General features: G+C 63.6%; 1 protein-coding gene across 3 annotated transcripts; it reads right to left on the minus strand.

Annotated features, from left to right (window-relative positions):
• Positions 1 to 327: 327 nt before the first annotated feature.
• Positions 328 to 24,896, minus strand: BICRA (BRD4 interacting chromatin remodeling complex associated protein). 3 transcript variants are annotated; one of them, XM_064141211.1, is made up of 13 exons: positions 24,763 to 24,896; positions 23,364 to 23,406; positions 22,243 to 22,308; positions 17,514 to 19,538; positions 12,220 to 12,840; positions 10,382 to 10,511; positions 10,122 to 10,249; positions 8,084 to 8,212; positions 6,833 to 6,894; positions 6,216 to 6,364; positions 4,582 to 4,676; positions 2,633 to 2,735; positions 328 to 1,929 (listed from the first exon to the last, which is right to left on the minus strand). In XM_064141211.1, the coding sequence occupies exons 1-13, from the start codon at positions 24,801 to 24,803 to the stop codon at positions 347 to 349; spliced, it is 5,175 nt and encodes a 1,724-aa protein (XP_063997281.1). In that variant the 5' UTR covers positions 24,804 to 24,896; the 3' UTR covers positions 328 to 346. The 3 variants fall into 3 exon arrangements, with proteins under 3 accessions (XP_063997281.1, XP_063997282.1, XP_063997283.1); XM_064141212.1 differs by lacking the exon at positions 8,084 to 8,212; XM_064141213.1 differs by lacking the exon at positions 12,220 to 12,840 and having other exon boundaries at positions 24,763 to 24,895.
• Between the last annotated feature and the right edge of the window lie 684 nt (positions 24,897 to 25,580).

Raw genomic sequence — 25,580 nt, forward strand, 5'->3', positions numbered from 1 at the left:
GGTGCCACCACCATCACAGTGTGACCATCACGGTGCCACCTCCACCTCCACCACGGTGCCACCATCCTCACCGCGGGGGCACCGCCGTCGTTAGCACCCCCATGGCACCCCCACCCCCACCACACCACGGTGCCACCTCCCCCTCCTCCTCCTCCTCCTCCTCCTCCACCACCACCAGCAGCCTGCCCTCAGCGCGCCCATCCCCATCCTGGCACCGCTGGGCACGGCACCGCCCCCCTCCCCCCCCCCCCCCCTTTCCCCCAACCCCTTTGCTTTGCCCACCCCCCCCCCCCCGCCCGCCCCGGTGCCCCCCACCCCCCCCCCCCCCCGGCCCGGGGGCTCTTCGTTATCTGTTCAACGTCCTGGCCCCGAGGCCTCCGTTGTGACTGGGGGGCAGGGGCAGGCAGGAGTCCGCGCGGTGGCCGGGGGAGGAGAAAGGCGAGGAGGAGGAGGCGCAGGAGGAGGAGGAAGGCGTCCGGGGCCGCTGGGGGGCGGCGGCGGCGGCGCTGGGCTGCTGCAGGTTGAGGATGCTGTCGATGGCGCTCTGCAGGTGCTCGCTGAGGGAGTCGTCCTGGGGGCTGCCGCTGGAGAAGCTGGCACCGTCCACCTCCAGCGCCTCGGGCCGGCGCCGCTTGGCCGGCGGCAGAGGCACCTCCCAGGGCAGCTCGGCGCCGGCAGGCTCCGGGGGGGGTTCGGCTCTCAGCACCCCGCGGTAGAACTCGGCTTCGGCGGCCGCCAGCTCCTTCATAAGGCCACTGCCGGAGTCCTCCTCGGCTGGCGCCGCCGCCGCCGCCGCTGCCTCGCCGCAGTCCCGGGGAGCCGTCGGGCGAGAGCCGCTCCCGGCGGGGCAGGTGGTGGTGGTGGTGGTGGTGGTGCAGGTGGTGGTGGTGGTGGCGGCGGCGGTGAGGAAGAGGAGCTTGGAGCTGTTGTCCTCGCAGCGCTTCCTCTGGCTGTCCGAGCTGCGGTGCGAGGTGATGACGCTGCGGGAGGCTTCTTCTTCTTCTTCTTCCTCCTCCTCCTCCTCCTCGTCGTCGTCGTCGTCGTCGTCGTCCTCCTGCTGATGCCGCTGCTGCTTGGGGAGCGGCGTGGGCGGAGGAGGAGGAGGAGGAGGCGGCGGCGGGGGGGGAGGTTTGTCCGCTTTGGAGCTGCTCCTCTTGGCCTCGCAGGGTCTGGAGGCCACCACCGCGTCCACGTTCTCGCGGTAGGTCTTGCGCAGCGGCAGGCGGCAATAGGTCACCGACGGCTTCCTGTCGCCACCGCCGCCGGTGGTGGTGGCGATGGAGGTGGCGATGGAGGTGGCCACATGGTCGACGGTGCCGTTCATCTGCGCCAGGCTGGCGGCGGCGCCGGGGGGCGGCTCGGGGCTCTTGATGACTCGACAGGCGGCGGCCGGGGAGGAGGAGGAGGAGGAGGAAGAGGAGGAGGAAGAGGAGGGCGGTGGGGGCGGAGGCGGCGGCGGGGGTTGGTGGACTGGGTCCAGGGCGGTGTTGTGGACCACTTTGCTGAGCCCTGCCTCCTGCTTGATCTTCAGCTTGAGGCCGATGCGGCTCCGAGCCTCGTAGGTCTTGATCGGGGGCTTGCTGCGGGAGGGCAGAGCCTCCTCGTCGCCGTCCAGCGCCGGCGAGGCTCGGGCCCAGCTGACCGAGGGCGAACCTCCGCTGTGCTTGATCACCAGCTTGGTCGGGGGGTGGGGAGGGTGGGCGTGGTGGTGGTGGTGGTGGTGGTGATGCTGGTGGTGGTGGTGATGGTGGTGGGAGGAGGAGGAGGAGGAGGGAGCGTTGGACTGAGCCGCCGCAAGGAGCTTGGGGTTGTCCGAGGTCGGCGTGGAGGAGGAGGAGGCTGAGGAGGTGGAGGAGGAGGAGCAAGAGGTGGAGGAGGAGAGGTTCTGGTGGCGGGAGGAGGAGGAGGAGGAGGAGGAGACGTATTCGTCTGGAAGAGAAGGAGCAGGGTGAGGGATGCAGGACCCCGAGAGCCTCCACCTGCTGCTGGGAGCCCCTGGCCAGTCTCCAGCCTTGATCCCTTTGAAGCTCCCCCCCCAGATCCCCCCCGAAGCTCCATTCCAGATCCCCCCCTGAAGCTCCATCCCAGATCCCCCCCCCCTGAAGCTCCATCCCAGATCCCCCCCCCGAAGCTCCATCCCAGATCCCCCCCCCTGAAGCTCCATCCCAGATCCCCTCCTGAAGCTCCACCCCAGATCCCCCCCGAAGCTCCATTCCAGATCCCCCCCCTGAAGCTCCATCCCAGATCCCCCCCCCTGAAGCTCCATCCCAGATCCCCCCCCCGAAGCTCCATCCCAGATCCCCCCCCCTGAAGCTCCATCCCAGATCCCCTCCTGAAGCTCCTTCCCAGATCCCCTCCTGAAGCTCCACCCCAGATCCCCTCTGAAGCTCCATCCCAGATCCCCCCCGAAGCTCCACCCCAGATCCCCCCCGAAGCTCCACCCCAGATCCCCCCCCGAAGCTCCATCCCACCGCAAAGCTCCACCCAAGCACCTCCGGTGCCAGCTTCTGCCCAAGAAGCTGCCCCCAGGCCCGCCCTGCCCGCGGGGGTGGGCAGCAGGAGGGTGGGCAGCAGGGGGGCGGGCAGCAGGGGGGTGGGCAGCAGGGGGGCGGGCAGCAGGGGGGGCTCCCACCTGGCTTCTCCTTGGCCAGCTGCCGGTCCAGCGCCAGCATCGTCTTCTCCTCCTGGATGAACATTCGGTCGATCATCACCATCTCCGCCGAGGGGCTGACGCGCTGCGGGCACGGCACGGCATCAGCGCCGGCGGGGGAGGGGCGGGGAGCGGGGGGAGGGGGAGAGGGCCAGGAGAGGAGCGGGAGGAGGAGGAGAGGGCGAGGAGAGGAGCGGGAGGAGGAAGAGAGGGCGAGGAGAGGAGGGGGAGGAGGAAGAGAGGGCGAGGAGAGGAGAGGGAGGAGGAAGAGAGGGCGAGGAGAGGAGAGGGAGGAGGAAGAGAGGGCGAGGAGAGGAGGGGGAGGAGGAAGAGAGGGCGAGGAGAGGAGGGGGAGGAGGAGGAGAGGGCGAGGAGAGGAGGGGGAGGAGGAGGAGAGGGCGAGGAGAGGAGGGGGAGGAGGGGGAGAGGGCGAGGAGGAAGAGAGGGCGAGGAGGAAGAGAGGGCGAGGAGGAAGAGAGGGCGAGGAGGAAGAGAGGGCGAGGAGGAAGAGAGGGCGAGGAGGAAGAGAGGGCGAGGAGGAAGAGAGGGCGAGGAGGAAGAGAGGGCGAGGAGGAAGAGAGGGCGAGGAGGAAGAGAGGGCGAGGAGAGGAGGGGGAGGAGGAGGAGAGAGCGAGGAGAGGAGGAGGAGAGGGCGAGGAGAGGAGGAGGAGGAGAAGAGGAGGAGGAGAGGGCGAGGAGAGGAGGAGGAGAGGGCGAGGAGAGGAGGAGGAGGAGGAGAGAAGGAGGAGGAGAGGGCGAGGAGAGGAGGAGGAGGAGGAAGAGAGGGCAAGGAGAGGAGGGCAAGGAGAGGAGGGCAAGGAGAGGAGGGCAAGGAGGAGGAGAGGGTGAGGAGAGGAGGAGGAGGAGAGGGTGAGGGATGGAGAGTGACCATGGCTGGCATGGTGGCAGGGCAGGACAGGGGTGGTGGGACTGGGGTGCTCAGGGGCTGGGTTGCCCAGGCGCAGGTGCCCAGGGTTGGGCTGCCCAAGGGGCTGGGGGGCCCATGGGTTGGGGTGCCCAAGGGGCTGGGGTGCCCATGGGTTGGGGTGCCCATGGGTTGGGGTGCCCATGGGTTGGGGTGCCCAAGGGGCTGGGGTGCCCAGGGGCTGGTGCCCAAGGGGCTGGGGTGCCCAGGGGCTGGGGTGCCCATGGGTTGGGCTGCCCAAGGGACTGGGTTGCCCATGGGTTGGGTGCCCAAGGGCTGGGGTGCCCATGGGTTGGGGTGCCCAAGGGGCTGGGCTGCCCATGGGTTGGGGTGCCCAGGGGGCTGGGGTGCCCATGGTTTGGGGTGCCCAAGGGCTGATGCCCATGGGTTGGGGTGCCCAAGGGACTGGGGTGCCCATGGGTTGGGGTGCCCAAGGGGCTGGGGTGCCCAGGGGCTGGTGCCCAAGGGGCTGGGCTGCCCATGGGTTGGGGTGCCCATGGGCTGGGGTGCCCATGGGTTGGGGTGCCCAGGGTTGGGGTGCCCATGGGTTGGGTGCCCATGGGTTGGGGTGCCCAAGGGGCTGGGGTGCCCATGGGTTGGGGTGCCCAGGCACAGGTGCCCATGGGTTGGGGTGCCCATGGGCTGGGGTGCCCATGGGTTGGGGTGCCCAAGGGGCTGGGGTGCCCATGGGTTGGGGTGCCCATGGGTTGGGGTGCCCAAGGGCTGATGCCCATGGGTTGGGGTGCCCAGGGTTGGGGTGCCCATGGGTTGGGGTGCCCATGGGTTGGGGTGCCCAGGGTTGGGGTGCCCATGGGTTGGGGTGCCCAGGGTTGGGGTGCCCAGGGGCTGGGGTGCCCAGGGGCTGGTGCCCAAGGGGCTGGTGCCCAAGGGGCTGGGGTGCCCAGGGGCTGGTGCCCAAGGGGCTGGGGTGCCCAGGGGCTGGTGCCCAAGGGGCTGGGGTGCCCAAGGGGCTGGGGTGCCCAGGGGCTGGTGCCCATGGTCTCACCCGGGACTCCTCGAGCAGCAGCAGCCTGTACTTGTTGAGCATGGCCTGGGTGCGGCGCAGCAGCTGCGTGGAGACCAACTCGAACTCCTCATCCACTGCGGGGGCAAGAGAGGCTCTGGCACCGCCCCGGGCCCTGGCACCGCCCCCGGGCCCTGGCACCGCCCCGGGGCCTGGCACCGCCCCCGGGCCCTGGCACCGCCCCGGGCCCTGGCACCGCCCCCGGGCCCTGGCACCGCCCCCGGGCCCTGGCACCGCCCTGGACCCTGGCACCACCCCGGGCCCTGGCACCGCCCCCGGGCCCTGGCACCGCCGCTCCTGGAGGCTCCACGCCCCCTCCTCTTCCCCTGCCTGCTCCCTCTGGGTGGGATCCGGAGTCTCTCCCTGCAGCCCCTCCCCACGGACCCCTCCCTGCAGCCCCTCCCCACGGACCCCCTCTCTGCAGCCCCTCCCTCCTCACCGATCCCCTCCCTGCAGCCCCTCCCCACGGACCCCTCCCTGCAGCCCCTCCCCACGATCCCCTCCCTGCAGCCCCTCCCTCCCCACGGACCCCCTCTCTGCAGCCCCTCCCCACCGATCCCCTCCCTGCAGCCCCTCCCCACGAACCCCCTCCCTGCAGCCCCTCCCTCCCCACGAACCCCATCCCTGCAGCCCCTCCCTCCCCACGAACCCCCTCCCTGCAGCCCCTCCCCACCGATCCCCTCCCTGCAGCCCCTCCCTCCCCACGGACCCCTCCCTGCAGCCCCTCCCCACCGATCCCCTCCCTGCAGCCCCTCCCCACGGACCCCTCCCTGCAGCCCCTCCCTCCCCACCGATCCCCTCCCTGCAGCCCCTCCCCACCGATCCCCTCCCTGCAGCCCCTCCCCACGAACCCCCTCCCTGCAGCCCCTCCCTCCCCACGAACCCCATCCCTGCAGCCCCTCCCTCCCCACGGACCCCCTCCCTGTAGCCCCTCCCCACCGATCCCCTCCCTGCAGCCCCTCCCTCCCCACGGACCCCTTCCCTGCAGCCCCTCCCTCCCCCGATCCCCTCCCTGCAGCCCCTCCCCACGGACCCCCTCCCTGCAGACCCTCCCCTCAGTGGGTCCGGGGGCCAAATCCCCTCTCTGCAGCCCCTCCCCACGGACCCCCTCCCTGCAGCCCCTCCCCACCGATCCCCTCCCTGCAGCCCCTCCCTCCCCACGGACCCCTCCCTGCAGCCCCTCCCTCCCCACGGACCCCCTCCCTGCAGCCCCTCCCCACAGATCCCCTCCCTGCAGCCCCTCCCTCCCCACGGACCCCTCCCTGCAGCCCCTCCCCACGGACCCCCTCCCTGCAGCCCCTCCCCACAGATCCCCTCCCTGCAGCCCCTCCCTCCCCACGGACCCCTCCCTGCAGCCCCTCCCCACCGATCCCCTCCCTGCAGCCCCTCCCTCCCCACGGACCCCTCCCTGCAGCCCCTCCCCACGGACCCCCTCCCTGCAGCCCCTCCCTCCCCACGGACCCCCTCCCTGCAGCCCCTCCCCACGGACCCCTCCCTGCAAACCCTTCCCCTGGGCGCTGCCCAGCGCCGAATCCTCTCCCTCCTCTCCCCTTCCCCTCCCCTCGGCGGTGCCCGGGGGTGGGGATGGGGGGTTGGGGGGGGGGGTTGGTGCTCACCTCGTCGGTGGTCCCGGGGGGTGGGCAGCGCCCCCTGGTACACGTGGTAGGGCAGGAGGCGCTGCAGAGCGTCCCGCAGCGAGCCGAAGGGGCGTTTGTAGTCCGGGTGCAGCACAGCTCCCTGCTGCCTGTGCAGCTGCTCCAGGAAGCTGGCACCGGGCACACAGAACACAAAGGGGGGCGATGGGGGAGGGGGAGGGAGTGGGAGTGCGGAGGAGGAGGAGGGAGAGAGGAGGGGGAGGGAGAGAGGAGGGGGAGGGAGAGAGGAGGGGGAGGGAGAGAGGAGGGGGTGGGGGAGAGGAGGGGGAGGGAGAGAGGAGGGGGAGGGAGAGAGGAGGGGGAGGGAGAGAGGAGGGGGAGGGAGAGAGGAGGGGGAGGGAGAGAGGAGGAGAGGGAGAGAGGAGGAGGAGGGAGAGAGGAGGAGGAGGGAGAGAGGAGGAGGAGGGCAATGGAGGAGGAGGAGGAAGGGAGGAGGAAGAGGAGGAGGAGAAGGAGGAGGAAGAGGAGGAAGAGGAGGAGGAGGGAGACCACCCCCCCCCCCAGGGAGGATTTCCCCTCCCCCAACGCCACCAGGAGGGGGGGTGTGGGGAGGTGGGGAGGGGAGGGGAGGGTCTCACCAGGCTTCCTTGCTGGGCTGCAGTGCTGGAGCCTTCTTCAGTGCCAGCTTCCCCTCGAAGGGCTGCGGGCAGAGGGGAGAGGTGGAGGTGGTGGAGTGGGCACACTTTGGAGGGGGCTTCAGTCTGCTTTGAGGGGGGGATTTGGCACGGTTTGGGGGGGGTTGTGCCAGGCTAAGGGGGATGGGTGCCAGTTTGGAGTGGATCCAGCCCACTCTGGGGGGGTTTGGTGCCACTTTGGGGGGCTTCAGCCCAGTTTGGGGGTGGTTTGGTGCCACTTTGAGGGGCTTCAGCCCACTCTGGGGGGGGGTTTGGTCCCACTTTGAGGGGCTTCAGTCCAGTTTGGGGGGGGTTTGGTCCCACTTTGAGGGGCTTCAGTCCAGTTTGGGGGGGGTTTGGTCCCACTTTGGGGGGCTTCAGCCCAGTTTGGGGGGGGGTTTGGTTCCACTTTGGAGGGGATTCAGCCCAGTTTGGGGGGGTTCTGCCAGGCTAAGGGGGATTGATGCCAGTTTGGAGTGGATCCAGTCCACTCTGGGGGGGTTTGGTCCCACTTTGGAGGGGATTCAGCCCAGTTTGGGGGGGGTTTGGTCCCACTTTGAGGGGCTTCAGCCCACTCTGGGGCAGGATTCAACCCAGTCTGGGGGAGGTTTGTGCCAGGCTAAGGGGGATTGATGCCAGCCTGGAGTGGATCCAGACCACTCTGGGGGGGTTTGGTCCCACTTTGGGGGGCTTCAGCCCACTCTGGGGGGGTTTGGTCCCACTTTGGAGGGGCTTCAGCCCACTCTGGGGGGGGTTTGGTCCCACTTTGGAGGGGCTTCAGCCCACTCTGGGGGGGGTTTGGTCCCACTTTGGAGGGGCTTCAGCCCACTCTGGGGGGGGTTTGGTCCCACTTTGGAGGGGCTTCAGCCCACTCTGGGGGGGGGTTTGGTCCCACTTTGAGGGGCTTCAGCCCACTCTGGGGCAGGATTCAACCCAGTCTGGGGGAGGTTTGTGCCACCCTAAGGGGGATTGATGCCAGCCTGGAGTGGCTGCAGCCCAGTTTGGGGGGAGTGCTGCTCCTACTCCGGGGGGGTTATGCCAACGTGGGGTGAAGTCCATCCCACTCCCCATGGAATTCCTCCTCCCTACAGGGCTCTGGAGGCAGTTCCTGCTCGTGGGAGAGATCTGAGCCAGCCCCAGGGGGACAGCGAAGGGCTGGAGCTGCTCTGGGCTGAAGAAGAGGAGGAAGAGGAGGAGGAGGAGGAAGCTGCTCACCAGCTGCTGGCCTGGCACGGAGGGCACAGAGGGCACGAGCTGGGACAGACCCTTCCCCACCACCTGGATCTGCAGGGCTCCCTTCGCCAGGCTCAGCCCTGGCACGGAGCCGACGATGCCAGGCTTGGGCTGTGGGAGAGGCAAAGGAGTCAGAGCTCAGCTGGGGTCACCCCAAAAGCACCCCCAGGGGGGAGAGGCTGCCAGGGCAGCCTGGGGGCAGCCTCCTGCACCTCCCCACCCCCACCTGGGGCCAAGGAGGTGTCTGGGAGGGGGTGGGAAAAACAGAATTGGATTGGGGAAGGCTCCTGGAGGTTAAGGGTTGGCATCAAACAGTGGCATTTTGGTACCAAAACGTGGGATTTCAGTGCCAAAATTGGGATTCCAGCACCAAAATGTGGGATTTTAGTGCCAAAATTGGGATTCCAGCACCAAAATGTGGGATTTTAGTGCCAAAATGTGGGATTTCAGTGCCAAAATTGGGATTCCAGCACCAAAATGTGGGATTTTAGGGCCAAAATTGGGATTCCAGCACCAAAATGTGGGATTTTAGTGCCAAAATGTGGGATTTCAGTGCCAAAATTGGGATTCCAGCACCAAAATGTGGGATTTTAGTGCCAAAATTGGGATTCCAGCACCAAAATGTGGGATTCCAGCACCAAAATGTGGTGGTTTAGTCCCAAATTGGGACTTCATCACCAAAATGTGGGATTTTAGCAGGGAAAAAATAGAATTCAGCCCCAAAATGTTGGATTCCAGCCCCAAAATGTGGAGGTTTAGTACTAAAAAGCAGAATTCAGCCCCAAAATTTGGAGGTTTGGTACTAAAAAGCAGAATTCAGCCCCAAAATGTGGAGGTTTAGTACTAAAAAGCAGAACTCAGCACCAAAATGTGGAGGTTTGGTACTAAAAAGCAGAATTCAGCCCCAAAATGTGGGGTTCCAGCCCCAAAATGTGGAAGTTTGGTACTAAAAAGCAGAATTCAGCCCCAAAATGTGGAAGTTTGGTACTAAAAATCAGAATTCAGCCCCAAAATGTGGAAGTTTGGTACTAAAAATCAGAATTCAGCCTCAAAATGTGGGGTTCCAGCCCCAAAATGTTGGATTCCAGCCCCAAAATGTGGAGGTTTGGTACTAAAAAGCAGAATTCAGCCCCAAAATGTGGAAGTTTGGTACTAAAAAGCAGAATTCAGCCCCAAAATGTGGAGGTTTGGTACTAAAAAGCAGAATTCAGCCCCAAAATGTTGGATTCCAGCCCCAAAATGTGGAGGTTTAGTACTAAAAAGCAGAATTCAGCCCCAAAATGTGGAAGTTTGGTACTAAAAAGCAGAATTCAGCCCCAAAATGTGGAGGTTTGGTACTAAAAAGCAGAATTCAGCCCCAAAATTTGGAGGTTTGGTACTAAAAAGCAGAATTCAGCCCCAAAATGTGGGGTTCCAGCCCCAAAATGTGGAAGTTTGGTACTAAAAAGCAGAACTCAGCCCCAAAATGTGGAAGTTTGGTACTAAAAAGCAGAACTCAGCCCCAAAATGTGGAAGTTTGGTACTAAAAAGCAGAACTCAGCCCCAAAATGTGGAAGTTTGGTACTAAAAAGCAGAATTCAGCCCCAAAATGTGGAAGTTTGGTACTAAAAAGCAGAATTCAGCCCCAAAATGTGGAGGTTTGGTACTAAAAAGCAGAATTCAGCCCCAAAATGTGGAAGTTTGGTACTAAAAAGCAGAATTCAGCCCCAAAATGTTGGATTCCAGCACCAAAATGTGGAAGTTTGGTACTAAAAAGCAGAATTCAGCCCCAAAATGTGGAGGTTTGGTACTAAAAAGCAGAATTCAGCCCCAAAATGTGGGGTTCCAGCCCCAAAATGTGCCACTCCTGAGCACACAGGGCTGGGGAAGTGCCCCAGGGGCACAACCTGGAGCAGCTTTGGCACTTCCACCTTGCCCCGCTCTAGGAGGGGACCCTCCCCCCCCCCCCCCCCCCAGATTCCCTCCCCCCACCCCGTGCCAACGCTGGGGTGCTGTGCCCCCACCCCTGAGGGCTCCTGACCTGTGCTGGCTGTGCCATGGCCAGCGCCGTCCCGGGCTTGCCGCCGGCCGCGGGCACCTTCGCGCTGGGCACCGGCGTGGAAGCGCTGGAGAAGGCTTTGGTGTCGCCAGGACCTGGGGTGGGCAGCCCTGGGGGGGGGGGGGGTGGGGGTGGTTGAGAGGCAGAGGTTGGGGTTGAGGAAGGTTTGGGGTTCTCCCAAGGGTCCTCCTCTTCCCCCCCCCCCCCCCCCCCCCCCCCACGACCCCCGAGGTGGCACCGACCTGCGGCGGCAGTGGTGGCGGTGCCGGTGCCAGCGGGCGCCTGCCCGGCGCTGAACTGGGCGAGCACTGGGGAGGCCTGGCTGGAGCTGGCAGGTTGCTGCTTGGGCTGCAGGATCAGGCCCTGGGGCACCTGCGGGGGAAGAGCAGAACCAAAACCTGCTGAGAAAGGAACCCAAAGGGCAGCCCTGGGCACAGCAGGGGGGTGGGGGTGGGGGGGGGAGCACCCGGGGGTGGGCACACCAAGCCCTGGAGGCATCACTGGGGCACACTTGGTGCTGTGGCAAGGAGGGGGCCAGGGGCAGAAAGGGGGAGGGTTGGCACCAAAATGGGGGGGAGATCCCCCCCCGAGACCTCCTTGGCACCGCCAAGGCCCCCCCCCAAGACCTCCCAAGCACCACCAAGACCCCCCCAGGATCTCCTCAGCACCACCAAGACCCCCCCCCCAATACCTCAGCACCACCAAGGCCCCCCCCAAGACCTCCCAAACACCACCAAGACCCCCCCAAGACCTCTCAAACACCACCAAGACCCCCCCCCAATACCTCAGCACCACCAAGGCCCCCCCCAAGACCTTCCAAACACCACCAAGACCCCCCCAGAATCTCCTCAGCACCACCAAGACCCCCCCAAGACCTCCCAAACACCACCAAGACCCCCCCAAGACCTCCCAAACACCACCAAGACCCCCCCAAGACCTCCTCAGCACCACCAAGACCCCCCCAGGACCTCCCAAACACCATCAAGACCCCCCCAAGACCTCCCAAACACCACCAAGACCCCCCCAAGACCTCCCAAACACCACCAAGACCCCCCCAGGATCTCCTCAGCACCACCAAGACCCCCTCAAGATCTCCTCAGCACCACCAAGACCCCCCCAAGACCTCCTCAGCACCACCAAGGCCCCCCCCAAGACCTCCCAAACACCACCAAGACCCCCCCAAGACCTCCCAAACACCACCACGACCCCCCCAAGACCTCCCAAACACCATCAAGACCCCCCCAGGATCTCCTCAGCACCACCAAGACCCCCCCAGGATCTCCCAAACACCATCAAGACCCCCCCAGGACCTCCCAAACACCATCAAGACCCCCCAGGACCTCCCAAACACCATCAAGACCCCCCCAAGACCTCCCAAACACCACCAAGACCCCCCCAGGATCTCCTCAGCACCACCAAGACCCCCCACAAGACCTCCCAAACACCATCAAGACCCCCCCAAGACCTCCCAAACACCACCAAGACCCCCCCAAGATCTCCTCAGCACCACCAAGACCCCCCCAGGACCTCCCAAACACCATCAAGACCCCCCCAAGACCTCCCAAACACCACCAAGACCCCCCCAAGACCTCCCAAACACCACCAAGACCCCCCCAGGATCTCCTCAGCACCACCAAGACCCCCCCAAGACCTCCCAAACACCACCAAGACCCCCCCAGGATCTCCTCAGCACCACCAAGACCCCCCCAGGATCTCCTCAGCACCACCAAGACCCCCCCAGGATCTCCTCAGCACCACCAAGACCCCCCCAGGATCTCCTCAGCACCACCAAGACCCCCCCCCAAGACCTCAGCACCACCAAGGCTCTATGGAAGTGCCCCCAAGCTCCCCCCCCCAAGCCCCCCCCCCCAAGCCCCCTGGGAGCAGCTCCTGCTGAGGTGAGGTCCCTGTGGGCTTTGCTCTCACTTCCCAGCGTCCATCCCTTGGGAATGAGGTTGGAGACCACTTCTGTGCCCCCTCCCCACCCAGAACGACTTTCCTGGCACTACCCTGCCCCTGGTGGGCACAGTGGGGGGAGGGGGGCCGGGGGGGGGGGCGCTCAGGAAGGTCTCTTCTTTACCTGCTGGAACCTGTCCAGGATTTGCTTCTGTTGAGGAGCAGAGTTGGGAATGGTGGTGGGAAGGGTCTGGAATTGGTTTGGGATGATGGGGAAGGTCCTGGGTGGGGGAGGGGGCTGCTGTGGGTCAGCCGAGGCGGGATGGTGAAGCCCCCCCCCGTGGGTGGGCGTGGGAGGTTTGATGGTGGCAGCTGGAGTGGAAAACTGGAGCTGGAAGTGTGGGGATTGGGAATGCTGCAGCTCGGCAGGAGCCTGGAGCTGGACCTGGACCTGCTGCTGCTGCTGCTGCGCCGGAGCCGCTTCAGCCTGCGCCGGGAACTGGGGCTGGGAGGGGGGGCGCAGGGGGGGGTGCCCACCCCCTCCCCCTCCTCCTCCTCCTCCTCCCATGGGGGATGAAGACCTCAGTGGGTTCTGGATGACGAAGAGCCCAGGGACTGAGGTCTGAGGGGTGCAGGACCGGGATGGGGGTCGGGAATGGGGTCGGGATGGGGGTCGGGGTTGGGATGGAGGCCTTGGGGTGCTGCTGGTGCTGCTGGTGCTGCTGGTGGGGGGCAGCTGGGGGGGGTCCCCCAGCGCTGGGGACTGGGAGGAGGCTCCAGGCAGCTTCTGCTGCCCTCCAGGCAACTGCAAGAGGAGAGAGAAGAGAGAAGCCAGAGGTTAGTGGCAAGAGGAAACTGGAGGGGGGAGGGGGGGGAAGCACTTCCAGAGCTCCCATCCCAAAATATCCCAGGGGAGGAAGCAGTTCCTGGATTTCCACCCCAAAGGAGGAAGCACTTCCAGGGTCTCCATCCCAAAATATCCCAAAGGAGGAAGAATTTCCAGAGCTCCCATCCCAAAATATCCCAAAGGAGGAAGCATTTCCTCCATTTCCATCCCAAAACATCCCAAAGGAGGAAGCATTTCCAGGGTCTCCATCCCAAAATATCCCAGGGGAGGAAGCATTTCCAGGGTCTCCATCCCAAAATATCCCAAAGGAGGAAGCACTTCCAGGGTCTCCATCCCAAAACATCCCAGGGGAGGAAGCATTTCCTCCATTTCCATCCCAAAGGAGGAAGCATTTCCAGGGTCTCCATCCCAAAATATCCCAGGGGAGGAAGCAGTTCCTGGATTTCCACCCCAAAGGAGGAAGCATTTCCAGAGCTCCCATCCCAAAATATCCCAAAGGAGGAAGCACTTCCAGGGTCTCCATCCCAAAATATCCCAAAGGAAGAAGCACTTCCAGGGTCTCCATCCCAAAACATCCCAGGGGAGGAAGTAGTTCCTGGATTTCCACCCCAAAGGAGGAAGCACTTCCAGGGTCTCCATCCCAAAACATCCCAAAGGAGGAAGCATTTCCTGGATTTCCACCCCAAAGGAGGAAGCATTTCCAGGGTCTCCATCCCAAAATATCCCAGGGGAGGAAGCAGTTCCTGGATTTCCACCCCAAAGGAGGAAGCATTTCCAGAGCTCCCATCCCAAAATATCCCAAAGGAGGAAGCACTTCCAGGGTCTCCATCCCAAAATATCCCAGGGGAGGAAGTAGTTCCTGGATTTCCACCCCAAAGGAGGAAGCATTTCCAGGGTCTCCATCCCAAAACATCCCAAAGGAGGAAGCATTTCCTGGATTTCCACCCCAAAGGAGGAAGCATTTCCTGGATGTCCACCACAAGATATCCCAAAAGAGGAAGCATTTCCTGGATTTCCATCCCAAAGTACCCCAAAGGAGGAAGCATTCCCAGGACTTCCTCCCCAGGATATCCCAAGGGAAGGAGCTTGTCCTGCTTTTCCACCCCACCATATCCCAAAGGACTTCCAGATTTGGGAAGGGAGGAGAAATGAAAGGGAAAAATGAAGGAAAAGGGGAAAATGGCAGGAAGAAAGAACAGGGAAAAGAGGAAAAGGGAGAGAAGGGGCAGGAAGGGGCAGCAGGAAGGGGCAGGAAGGAGCAGCAGGAAGGGGCAGCAGGAAGGGGCAGGAAGGGGCAGGAAGGAGCAGCAGGAAGGGGCAGCAGGAAGGGGCAGGAAGGGGCAGCAGGAAGGGGCAGGAGGAAGGGGCAGGAGGAAGGGGCGGCAGGAAGGGGCAGGAAGGGGCAGGAAGGGGCGGCAGGAAGGGGCAGGAGGAAGGGGCGGCAGGAAGGGGCGGCAGGAAGGGGCGGCAGGAAGGGGCGGCAGGAAGGGGCAGGAAGGGGCAGCAGGAAGGGGCAGGAAGGGGCAGGAAGGGGCAGGAAGGGGCAGCAGGAAGGGGCAGGAGGAAGGGGCAGGAGGAAGGGGCAGGAGGAAGGGGCAGGAAGGGGCAGGAAGGGGCGGCAGGAAGGGGCAGGAGGAAGGGGCAGGAAGGGGCAGCAGGAAGGGGCAGCAGGAAGGGGCAGCAGGAAGGGGCAGCAGGAAGGGGCAGGAAGGAGCAGCAGGAAGGGGCAGGAAGGAGCAGCAGGAAGGGGCAGCAGGAAGGGGCAGGAAGGGGCAGCAGGAAGGGGCAGGAAGGAGCAGCAGGAAGGGGCAGGAAGGAGCAGCAGGAAGGGGCAGCAGGAAGGGGCAGGAAGGGGCAGCAGGAAGGGGCAGGAGGAAGGGGCAGCAGGAAGGGGCAGGAGGAAGGGGCAGCAGGAAGGGGCAGCAGGAAGGGGCAGCAGGAAGGGGCAGGAGGAAGGGGCAGGAGGAAGGGGCAGCAGGAAGGGGCAGCAGGAAGGGGCAGCAGGAAGGAGCAGCAGGAAGGGGCAGCAGGAAGGGGCAGCAGGAAGGGGCAGGAAGGAGCAGCAGGAAGGAGCAGCAGGAAGGGGCAGCAGGAAGGGGCAGGAAGGGGCAGCAGGAAGGGGCAGGAGGAAGGGGCAGGAGGAAGGGGCAGGAGGAAGGGGCAGGAAGGGGCAGGAGGAAGGTGCAGGAAGGGGCAGGAGGAAGGGGCAGGAGGAAGGGGCAGGAGGAAGGGGCAGGAGGAAGGGGCAGCAGGAAGGGGCAGCAGGAAGGGGCAGCAGGAAGGGGCAGGAAGGAGCAGCAGGAAGGGGCAGGAAGGAGCAGCAGGAAGGGTCAGCAGGAAGGGGCAGCAGGAAGGGGCAGGAAGGGGCAGCAGGAAGGGGCAGGAAGGAGCAGCAGGAAGGGGCAGGAAGGAGCAGCAGGAAGGGGCAGGAAGGAGCAGCAGGAAGGGGCAGGAAGGGGCAGCAGGAAGGGGCAGGAGGAAGGGGCAGGAAGGAGCAGCAGGAAGGGGCAGGAAGGAGCAGCAGGAAGGGGCAGCAGGAAGGGGCAGCAGGAAGGGGCAGCAGGAAGGGGCAGGAAGGGGCAGCAGGAAGGGGCAGGAAGGGGCAGCAGGAAGGGGCAGGAAGGGGCAGCAGGAAGGGGCAGCAGGAAGGGGCAGCAGGAAGGGGCAGCAGGAAGGGGCAGGAAGGGGCAGCAGGAAGCAGCTCCCAGGATTAGTGAAGCGAAGCAGAGTGGAAGTGAATGGGCAGGGGAAGTGGCTCTGGGTGGATCCCAGGTGGATCCCAGGTGGATGCCACAGTGGATCCCTGCACCCCACCCCCAGCAGGGGCTGTGGGGGGCCTGAGGAGCCACTTCTAGGGCAGCCCTGAGTACAGGGAGCAGATTCCTGCTGCCAGGAGTCAGGGCAAGGAGACCCCGGGGATGAAGTGGGCACAGGGACGAGGTGGGCACAGGGGTAAGGGAGGCATGGGGACAAGGTGGGCACGGGGACGAGGTGGGCACGGGGACGAGGTGGGCACGGGGACGAGGTGGGCACGGGGACAAGGTGGGCATGGGGACAAGGTGGGCACGGGGACAAGGTGGGCACGGGGACGAGGTGGGCACGGGGACGAGGTGGGCACGGGGACGAGGTGGGCACGGGGATAAGGGAAGCATGGGGACAAGGTGGGCACAGGGACAACGGAGGCATGGGGACGAGGTGGGCATGGGGATAAGGGAAGCATGGGGACAAGGTGGGCACAGGGACAACGGAGGCATGGGGACGAGGTGGGCACTGGGGACGAGGTGGGCACAGGGACAACGGAGGCATGGGGACGAGGTGGGCACTGGGGACGAGGTGGGCACTGGGGACGAGGTGGGCACTGGGGATAAGGGAAGCATGGGGACAAGGTGGGCACGGGGACGAGGTGGGCACGGGGACGAGGTGGGCACGGGGACGAGGTGGGCACGGGGATAAGGGAAGCATGGGGACAAGGTGGGCACAGGGACAACGGAGGCATGGGGACGAGGTGGGCATGGGGATAAGGGAAGCATGGGGACAAGGTGGGCACAGGGACAACGGAGGCATGGGGACGAGGTGGGCACGGGGACGAGGTGGGCACCAGGTCCATGCCAACTCCTTTCTGCCTTGGTGGTGTTGGTGACCCAGCTTGGCCCCAGCACCACCAAACTCCTCCCTTTGCCCAGGTGGTGCCAGAGGCTCCTGGCAAAGAAGGAGGTCCGGAGGAGGGGACCTGCTCTGTGCCCAGGAGGAGACTCCATGGCCCAAGCTGGACCTCTGGAGGTCCCTTCCAAGCCCAGACTCCAGCCACAGCTCTCCAGGCCCTGCCATGCTCGGTGCCCACCACAGCCACGGTGCCCACCACAGGGCCACAACCACAGCGCTCACCACAACCATGGAGCTCACCGCAACTGGGGTGGCCACAGCCAGAGGCCACAACCATGGCGACCACAACCATGGTGACCACAACCATGGCGACCACAGCAACCATAATGACCACAGCAACCATTGTGACCACCACAACCACAGTGGCCACAACCATGAGGTCACTACTATGGTGACCACCACAACCACAGAGGTCACAACCATGGTGACCATCTCAACCGTGGTGACCACAACACAACCATGGAGGCCACCACAACCATGGTGACCACCACAACCACAGAGGTCACAACCATGGTGACCACAACACAACCATGGAGGCCACCACAACCATGGTGACCATCTCAACCATGGTGACCACAACACAACCATGGAGGCCACCACAACCATGGTGACCATCTCAACCATGGTGACCACAACACAACCATGGAGGCCACAACACAACCATGGTGACCATCTCAACCATGGTGACCACCATCTCAACCATGGTGACCACCATCTCAACCATGGTGACCACCATCTCAACCATGGTGACCATCTCAAGCATGGTGACCACAACACAACCATGGAGGCCACCACAAGCATAGAGGCCACCACAACCATGGAGGCCAACGACAACCATGGAGGTCACCATCCAACCATGGAAGCCACCACAACCATGGAGGTCACCACCATGGTGACCAAGGATGACCGTGGAGGCCACCACCACCACCACCACCACGGAGGCCACCACCCGTAGACTCCCCACTTGCCTGCTGGAGGAACATCTGCATGGAGTCCTGGTTGATGATGGTGCCAGAGGCCGCCTGGCCCAGGATGATCTTCTCGGGGCTGGAGGCCAGGCCGGGGCTGGGCTGGGCGCTGCCTGGCGGCTGGGCGGGAGGCGGCGGCGGCGGCGGGGGAGGGACGTTGAGCTGGAGCGGTGCCGGCGTCTGGCCGGAGGCCTGGACGGTGAGGATGGAGGAGTCGGCGGCGCCGGAGAGGAGGCCGCCGCTGGCCGCCGGCTGGGGCTGGCCGAGGCCTGGGCTCTGGCTGGAGGAGGTGGCGGCGGCGGCGGCGGCGGCAGCCTGGATGCTGACGGCGGGGCCGAGGCCGTCGGCGGCGTTGAGCATGGTGACCTGGCTGGGCAGCGTCACCCCCTGGATGACAGCGGGGCCTGGCTGGCCCAGCGGCGCGGCCGCGGCCGGTTGGCTCTGGGTGCCCCCCAGGCTGCCCGCCAGCGAGACGGGCATCTGGAAGAGCGTAGGGGGTGCCACCTGGCCGGGCAGCTGGATGGGCGCCGCCGAGAGGATGTGCGCCGTGCCCGCGGCGCTGGGCGAGGTCAGCACCGGCCCCAGGTTCAGCTGCCCTGCCAAGCCCTGGTTGGTGAGGATCTGGTTGGTGATGAGCTGCCCGCCGGGCCCCTGGCTGGCGATGATGTGCGCCTGCCCCGCCGGGTGCGACGCCGCCAGGATCTGCCCGCCCATGTTGGCGGCTTGCAGGGCCGAGAGCTGCTGCGGCAGCTGCACGGCAGAGGCCCCCAACTGCCCGGGCAGCAGGAACTGGTTCTGGCCCTGCAGCACGGCGGGCGGCACATGCTGCGCCGGGATCACGATGCTGCTGCCCTGGTTCAGCAGCTGCACGCTCATGGCCTTGCTCAGCGCCGGCTGCTGCTGCGGCGCCGGTGGCTTGAAGACGTTGGCCGGGAGGCCCTGGGGGAAGCCCGAGAGCACCACGTTCTGCCCGGGCTTGCCGGCCATGAAGGTGAGGTTCTGCGGCGGCGGCGCCTTGGGGGGAGGCTGCAGCCCGGCCTCGCTCTGGATGGTCAGGGTGGTGGTGGCGGCGGCGCCGGAGGAGAAGGGTTTGGGGCTGATCTGGTAGAGCTTCTGCTGCAGGACGCCGGCGGGTTTGGGCTGGATGGGGGTGGGCGTGCGGTGGATGATGACGTTCTGCGCCTGCACCAGGGGGCTGCTCAGGTTGGAGGTGACGGTGAGGGGCTGCGAGGCCTGAGCGCCGCCGAAGACGGAGCTGCCGTTCAGGGTGGTGGTGGCGGCGGCGGCGGCGGCGGCGGCCACGGCAGGGAGGTTCTTCTGGATGACCAAACCGGCGCCCTGCGGCGAGACGCCGGCGGCGGCGGCGGCCGAGGCTAAGGCGACCTGCTGCTGCTCGGGGGCGGGCTGGGTGATGTAGCTCCCCACCGGCATGGTGGCCACCGGCGAGGGCTGCACCTGCTTGGTGATGATCTGCTGGGCGGGTTGGTTGATGGCCATCACCTGCTGCCCCACCACCTGGATGGGACCTATGCCCAGGGCGCCGCTGGGGCTGCCGTTGGGCAAGCCCTGCAGGTTGGAGATGGGCTGGATGGTGACGTTGCCCAGCCCCACCTGGTGCAGGAAGGGTTGGACGCTGATGGCTTTGTTGACCACTTCGGCGCCGGGTACCAGGGCTTGGTGAGTCAGCACCGCAGGCTGCTGCAAGCCGATGAGGTCGGCGCCGCCGGAGAAGATCTGGGGGGCGCCGTCGGAACCGGCTTGCACCACCGGCTGCAGGGTGGGCAGCTGGAAAGAGCCCAGGTCCAGCTCGGCCTCGGCTTCCAGGGTCTGCTCGGTGATGTTGGCCTCCTGCAGGCTCTGCTGCAGGATGTCGCAAGGCTGCTCCGAGCTCGGCAGGCTGCCGCCGCCGCCGCCCCCCGCGGGGGACCCCAGGATGTCATCCTCCAGGAAGTCCAGGTCCACGCTGGCGCCGGCAGGAGTCTGCTCGCTGCTCAGGTGGTTGCCCGAGGGCTCCTGGACGTGCAGCTGCCGGGGAGGGGAGGAGAGGAGGAGGAGGGTGAGGAGGAGCGAGAGAGGAAGGGCACCCACGGGGCATGGCTTTTGGAAGGGATTGGGTGGAGCTGGGGTGGGGCATTGGGTGGGTTTGGGGTAGAGGTTGAGGGATTTGGGGAGGGATTGGATGATGCTGGGATGGAAGTTGGTGGAGTTGGGATGGGATTGGATGGAGTTGGGGAGGGATTGGATGGAGTTGGGCTGGGATTGGATGGAGTTGGGATGGAAATTGGTGGAGTTGGGCTGGGATTGGATGGAGTTGGGATGGGATTGGATGGAGTTGGGGAGGGATTGGATGGTGTTGGGCTGGGATTGGATGGAGTTGGGCTGGGATTGGATGGAGTTGGGGAGGGACTGGATGATGCTGGGATGGAAATTGGTGGATTTGGGCTGGGATTGGATGATGCTGGGATGGAAATTGGTGGATTTGGGATGAGATTGGATGGAGTTGGGGCAGAAGTTGGTGGATTTGGGCTGGGATTGGATGGAGTTGGGCTGGGATTGGATAATGCTGGGGCAGAAGTTGAGGGATTGGGATGGGATGGGATTGGATGATGCTGGGGCAAAAATTGGTGGAGTTGGGATGGGATTGGATGGAATTGGGATGGGATTGGATGGAGTTGGGATGGGATTGGATGATGCTGGGATGGAAATTGGTGGATTTGGGATGGGATTGGATGGAGTTGGGATGGGATTGGATGATGCTGGGATGGAAATTGGTGGAGTTGGGCTGGGATTGGATGATGCTGGGATGGAAATTGGTGGATTTGGGGTGGGATTGAATGATGCTGGGGCAGAAATTGGTGGATTTGGGCTGGGATTGGATGATGCTGGGGCAGAAACTGATGGATTTGGGCTGGGATTGGATGGAGTTGGGCTGGGATGGAAATTGGTGGATTTGGGCTGGGATTGGATGATGCTGGGGCAGAAATTGGTGGATTTGGGCTGGGATTGGATGATGCTGGGGCAGAAATTGGTGGATTTGGGGTGGGATTGGATGATGCTGGGGCAGAAACTCATGGATTTGGGCTGGGATTGGATGATGCTGGGATGGAAATTGGTGGATTTGGGCTGGGATTGGATGATGCTGGGGCAGAAGTTGAGGGATTTGGGGTGGGATTGGATGGAATTGGGCTGGGATTGGATGATGCTGGGATGGAAATTGGTGGATTTGGGATGGGATTGGATGATGCTGGGATAGAAACTGGTGGATTTGGGATGGGATTGGATTTGGGGTGGAGCTGGATGGATTCGGGGGGATTGGATGGATGTGAGGCAGAAATTGATGGATTTGGAGCAGGATTGGACAGATTTGAGGTGGAACTTTATGAGTGTGGGGCAGGATTAGACGGAATTGGGGTGGAACTGGGTGGAGTTGGAGCAGGATTGGAGTTGGAGTGGAACTGGATGGATTTGGAGCAGGATTGGATGGAGTTGGGGTGGGACTGGATGGAGTTGGAGCAGGAATTGATGTTTTGGGGTGGAACTGGATGGAGTTGGAGCAGGAATTGATGTTTTGGGGTGGGATTGGATGGAGTTGGGGTGGGACTGGAGAGACTTGGAGCAGGAATTGATGTTTTGGGGTGGGATTGGATGGAGTTGGGGTGGAACTGGAGAGACTTGGAGCAGGAATTGATGTTTTGGGGTGGGATTGGATGGAGTTGGGGTGGAACTGGAGAGACTTGGAGCAGGAATTGATGTTTTGGGGTGGGATTGGATGGAGTTGAGGTGGAACTGGATGGACTTGGAGCAGGAATTGATGTTCTGGGGTGGGATTGGATGGAGTTGGGGTGGGACTGGAGAGACTTGGAGCAGGAACTGATGTTCTGGGGTGGGACTGGATGGACTTGGGGTGGGACTGGAGAGACTTGGAGCAGGAATTGATGTTTTGGGGTGAGACTGGATGGAGTTGGGGTGGGACTGGAGAGACTTGGAGCAGGAATTGATGTTTTGGGGTGAGACTGGATGGAGTTGGGGTGGGACTGGAGAGACTTGGAGCAGGAATTGATGTTCTGGGGTGGGATTGGATGGAGTTGGGGTGGGACTGGAGAGACTTGGAGCAGGAATTGATGTTCTGGGGTGGGATTGGATGGAGTTGGGGTGGGACTGGATGGAGTTGGAGCAGGAATTGATGTTTTGGGGTGGGATTGGATGGAGTTGGGGTGGGACTGGATGGACTTGGAGCAGGAATTGATGTTCTGGGGTGGGATTGGATGGAGTTGGGGTGGGACTGGAGAGACTTGGAGCAGGAATTGATGTTCTGGGGTGGGACTGGATGGAGTTGGGGTGGGACTGGAGAGACTTGGAGCAGGAATTGATGTTTTGGAGCGGGATTGGATGGAGTTGAGGTGGGACTGGATGGACTTGGAGCAGGAATTGATGTTTTGGGGTGGGACTGGAGAGACTTGGAGCAGGAATTGATGTTCTGGGGTGGGATTGGATGGAGTTGAGGTGGGACTGGAGAGACTTGGAGCAGGAATTGATGTTCTGGGGTGGGACTGGAGAGACTTGGAGCAGGAATTGATGTTCTGGGGTGGGATTGGATGGAGTTGAGGTGGGACTGGAGAGACTTGGAGCAGGAATTGATGTTCTGGGGTGGGACTGGAGAGACTTGGAGCAGGAATTGATGTTCTGGGGTGGGACTGGATGGAGTTGGGGTGGGATTGGGGAGCCCTACCCCAGCCCCCTCGAAGAAGGCGCTGGCTGCATCGCCGGAGTTGTCCAGGAGGTCGTCGCTGTCGATCTGCAAGGGAAGGACTCAGAGGCAGAGGCACAAAAGGACCCCAGGCTGGGCCAGAAGCTGACCCCTGGGCCCGAGGTTGTCCCACTCCATCCTCAAAAGCTCCTCCAAGGACCCTTAAAGGACCTCAGAGGTCTTCCAAAATGCTTTTGAGGTCTCCCAAAGGTCCCCAAACGGCTCCAGCAGGTCCCTGGGGGGGGGGGGGGGGGGGGGCTCAGCCTTAGCAGGTCCCCAAATGGCCTCAGCAGGTCCCCAGGGGGTCCCCAAACAGACTCAGATGGTTCTCAGGGGGTCCTCAGCCCCAGCAGGTCCCCAGGGGGTCCCCAAATGGCCCCAGCAGGTCCCCAAATGGCCTCAACAGGTCTCCAGGGGGTCCCCAAATGGCCCCAGCAGGTCCCCAAATGGCCTCAACAGGTCTCCAGGGGGTCCCCAAACGGCCCCAGCAGGTCCCCAAATGGCCTCAACAGGTCCCCAGGGGGTCCCCAAATGGCCCCAGCAGGTCCCCAAATGGCCTCAGCAGGTCCCCAGGGGGTCCCCAAACAGACTCAGATGGTGCTCAGGGGGTCCTCAGCCCCAGCAGGTCCCCAGGGGGTCCCCAAATGGCCCCAGCAGGTCCCCAAATGGCCTCAGCAGGTCTCCAGGGGGTCCCCAAATGGCCCCAGCAGGTCCCCAAATGGCCTCAGCAGGTCTCCAGGGGGTCCCCAAATGGCCCCAGCAGGTCCCCAAATGGCCTCAGCAGGTCTCCAGGGGGTCCCCAAATGGCCCCAGCAGGTCCCCAAATGGCCTCAACAGGTCTCCAGGGGGTCCCCAAACAGCCTCAGCAGGTTCCCAGGGGGTCCCCAAACGGCCCCAGCAGGTCTCCAGCCTCAGTAGATCCCTAGGGGGTCCCCAAAGGGCACCAGCAGGTCCCCAAATGGCCCCAGCAGGTCCCCAGGGAGTCCCCAAACAGCCCCAGCAGGTCCCCAGGGGGTCCCCAAACGGCCCCAGCAGGTCTCCAGCCTCAGTAGATCCCTAGGGGGTCCCCAAACGGCCCCAGGGGGTCCCCAGGGGGTCCTCACCTTCTCAGATCCATGGAGGAAATCATTCAGGGCTTGAGGATCACTGCAGGAAAGAGAGGGAAGAGGTCAGGGATCAGCTTGGGATCTGCCCAGCCTCCCCCCCCAAGGCTCTTCAGTGACCATTGCCACCCCAAGGTGGGATCTACCCATGGCCTGATGGGATCCACCTAGGGTCTGAGTGGGATCTGTTCATGCTCTGATGGGATCTACCCATGTTCTGAAGGGATCCATTCATGTCAAGGCAATAGCAACGAGCATGATGGGATCCACCCACATTCTGAAGGGATCTGCTCCTGTTCTGAGGGGATCTTACCTACTTTCTGGTGGGATCTATCCATGTCAAGGTGAGATCAACAAATCTGCTGAGAGCTACCAATGCCCTGAGGAGATCTGCCCCCATTCTGAGAGTCCCTGCCCACACTGAGTGGAGATCAATAAACAGGATGGGATCCACCACGTGCTGAGGGAGATCTGCTCATGTTCTGAGGGGATCTACCCATGGTCTGAGGGGATCTATCCATGTCAAGCTGAGATCCACCCATGTGCTGAGGGGATCTGGTCCTGTTCTGATGGCATCGATCCATGTCAAGGGGAGATCAATACACATGATGGGATCCACCCATGTTCTGAGGGGATCTGCCCATGTTCTGAGGGGATCTGCTCCTGTTCTGAGGGGATCTGCTCCTGTTCTGAGGGTGATCTACCCACGTTCTGATGGGATCTATCCACGTCAGGGCGAGACCAGTACCCATGATGGGATCCACCCATGTTCTGATGGGATCTGCTCCTGTTCTGAGGGGATCCACCCATGTTCTGATGGGATCTGCTCCTGTTCTGAGGGGATCCACCCATGTTCTGAGGTGATCTGCTCCTGTTCTGAAGGGATCTATCCATGCTGAGATCCACCCACGTTCTGAGGGGATCCACCCATGTTCTGATGGGATCTGCTCCTGTTCTGAGGGTGATCTACCCACGTTCTGATGGGATCTATCCACGTCAAGGCAAGATCAATAACCACGATGGGATCCACCCACGTCCTGAGGGGATCCACCCACGTTCTGAGGGGATCTGCTCCTGTTCTGATGGGATCTACCCACGTCCTGAGAGGATCCACCCACGTCAAGGTGAGACCCACCCACATGCTGAAGGGATCCACCCCCCTGCTGAAGGGATCCACCCAGGCCCTGGTGGGCCACAGGCAGTGCTGCAGAAGCTGCTCCAGCCCAGCCCAGAGCCCTGTGCCAGCTTCCCCCGGGGAGGGGGAGGTGCCCTCAGGAGGGCTCTGTGGACCCCTCAGGAGGCTCCTGGGTGCTGGGAGCAGCTCTGTCAGCCCAGGGGGAGCCTTCAGCCTCCTGCAAGGGCCAGGCTGAGGAAGAGGAGGCAGCAGGGAGGCACTCACCAGATGACATCTAGCAGGCACCTGCCGTCTTCATCGTCCATGTCAACTGCAAGGGCAGGGCACAGCAGGTCAGGGCCTGCCCCTGCCCTGCTGAGGGACAGGCCCTAGGCCAGAGGGCACCCCCAGGGCAGGGCACCCCCCCCGGGCAGTGCCACCCCTGGGCAGGGCCCCCCCCCACCCCGGGCAGGGAGCAGGAGGTGCTGAGGGTGGGAGGGAGAAGAGGCTCAGGGCAACGCTGAGGGACCTGCAGCCACCTCCAGCCCTCCACCTACGGGGTGGGGTTGGGGGCTCCACCCGTGGGGCTGGGGTGGGGGTCTCCATGGAAGGGGTTGGGGTGTGGGGGGGGTCCCCACTGGTGATTCCTGTCCCTGCACTGTGCAAAGCCCAGGCCTGAAAGTGGGAAAAGAGACCAAAAGGGTGGGGGGGAGGGAGAGGAGGAGGGAGGGAGACCAAAAAAGGGGGGGGAAGGGAGACCAAAAAAGGGGGGGGGAAGGGAGACCAAAAAGGGGGGGGAAGGGAGACCAAAAAGGGGGGGGAAGGGAGACCAAAAAGGGGGGGGAAGGGAGACCAAAAAGGGGGGGGAAGGGAGACCAAAAAGGGGGGGGAAGGGAGACCAAAAAGGGGGGGGAGGGAAGGGAGACCAAAAAGAGGGGGGGGGGGAAAGAAGGGAGACCAAAAAGGGGGGGGGAAGGGAGACCAAAAAGGGGGGGGGAAGGGAGACCAAAAAGGGGGGGGAGGGGAGACCAAAAAGGGGGGGGAGGGGAGGGAGACCAAAAAGAGGGGGGGGGGAAAGAAGGGAGACCAAAAAGGGGGGGGGG

This window comes from Pogoniulus pusillus, unplaced genomic scaffold (assembly GCF_015220805.1).
Source record: "Pogoniulus pusillus isolate bPogPus1 unplaced genomic scaffold, bPogPus1.pri scaffold_177_arrow_ctg1, whole genome shotgun sequence".
In the NCBI taxonomy this organism is placed as follows: Eukaryota; Metazoa; Chordata; class Aves; order Piciformes; family Lybiidae; genus Pogoniulus; species Pogoniulus pusillus.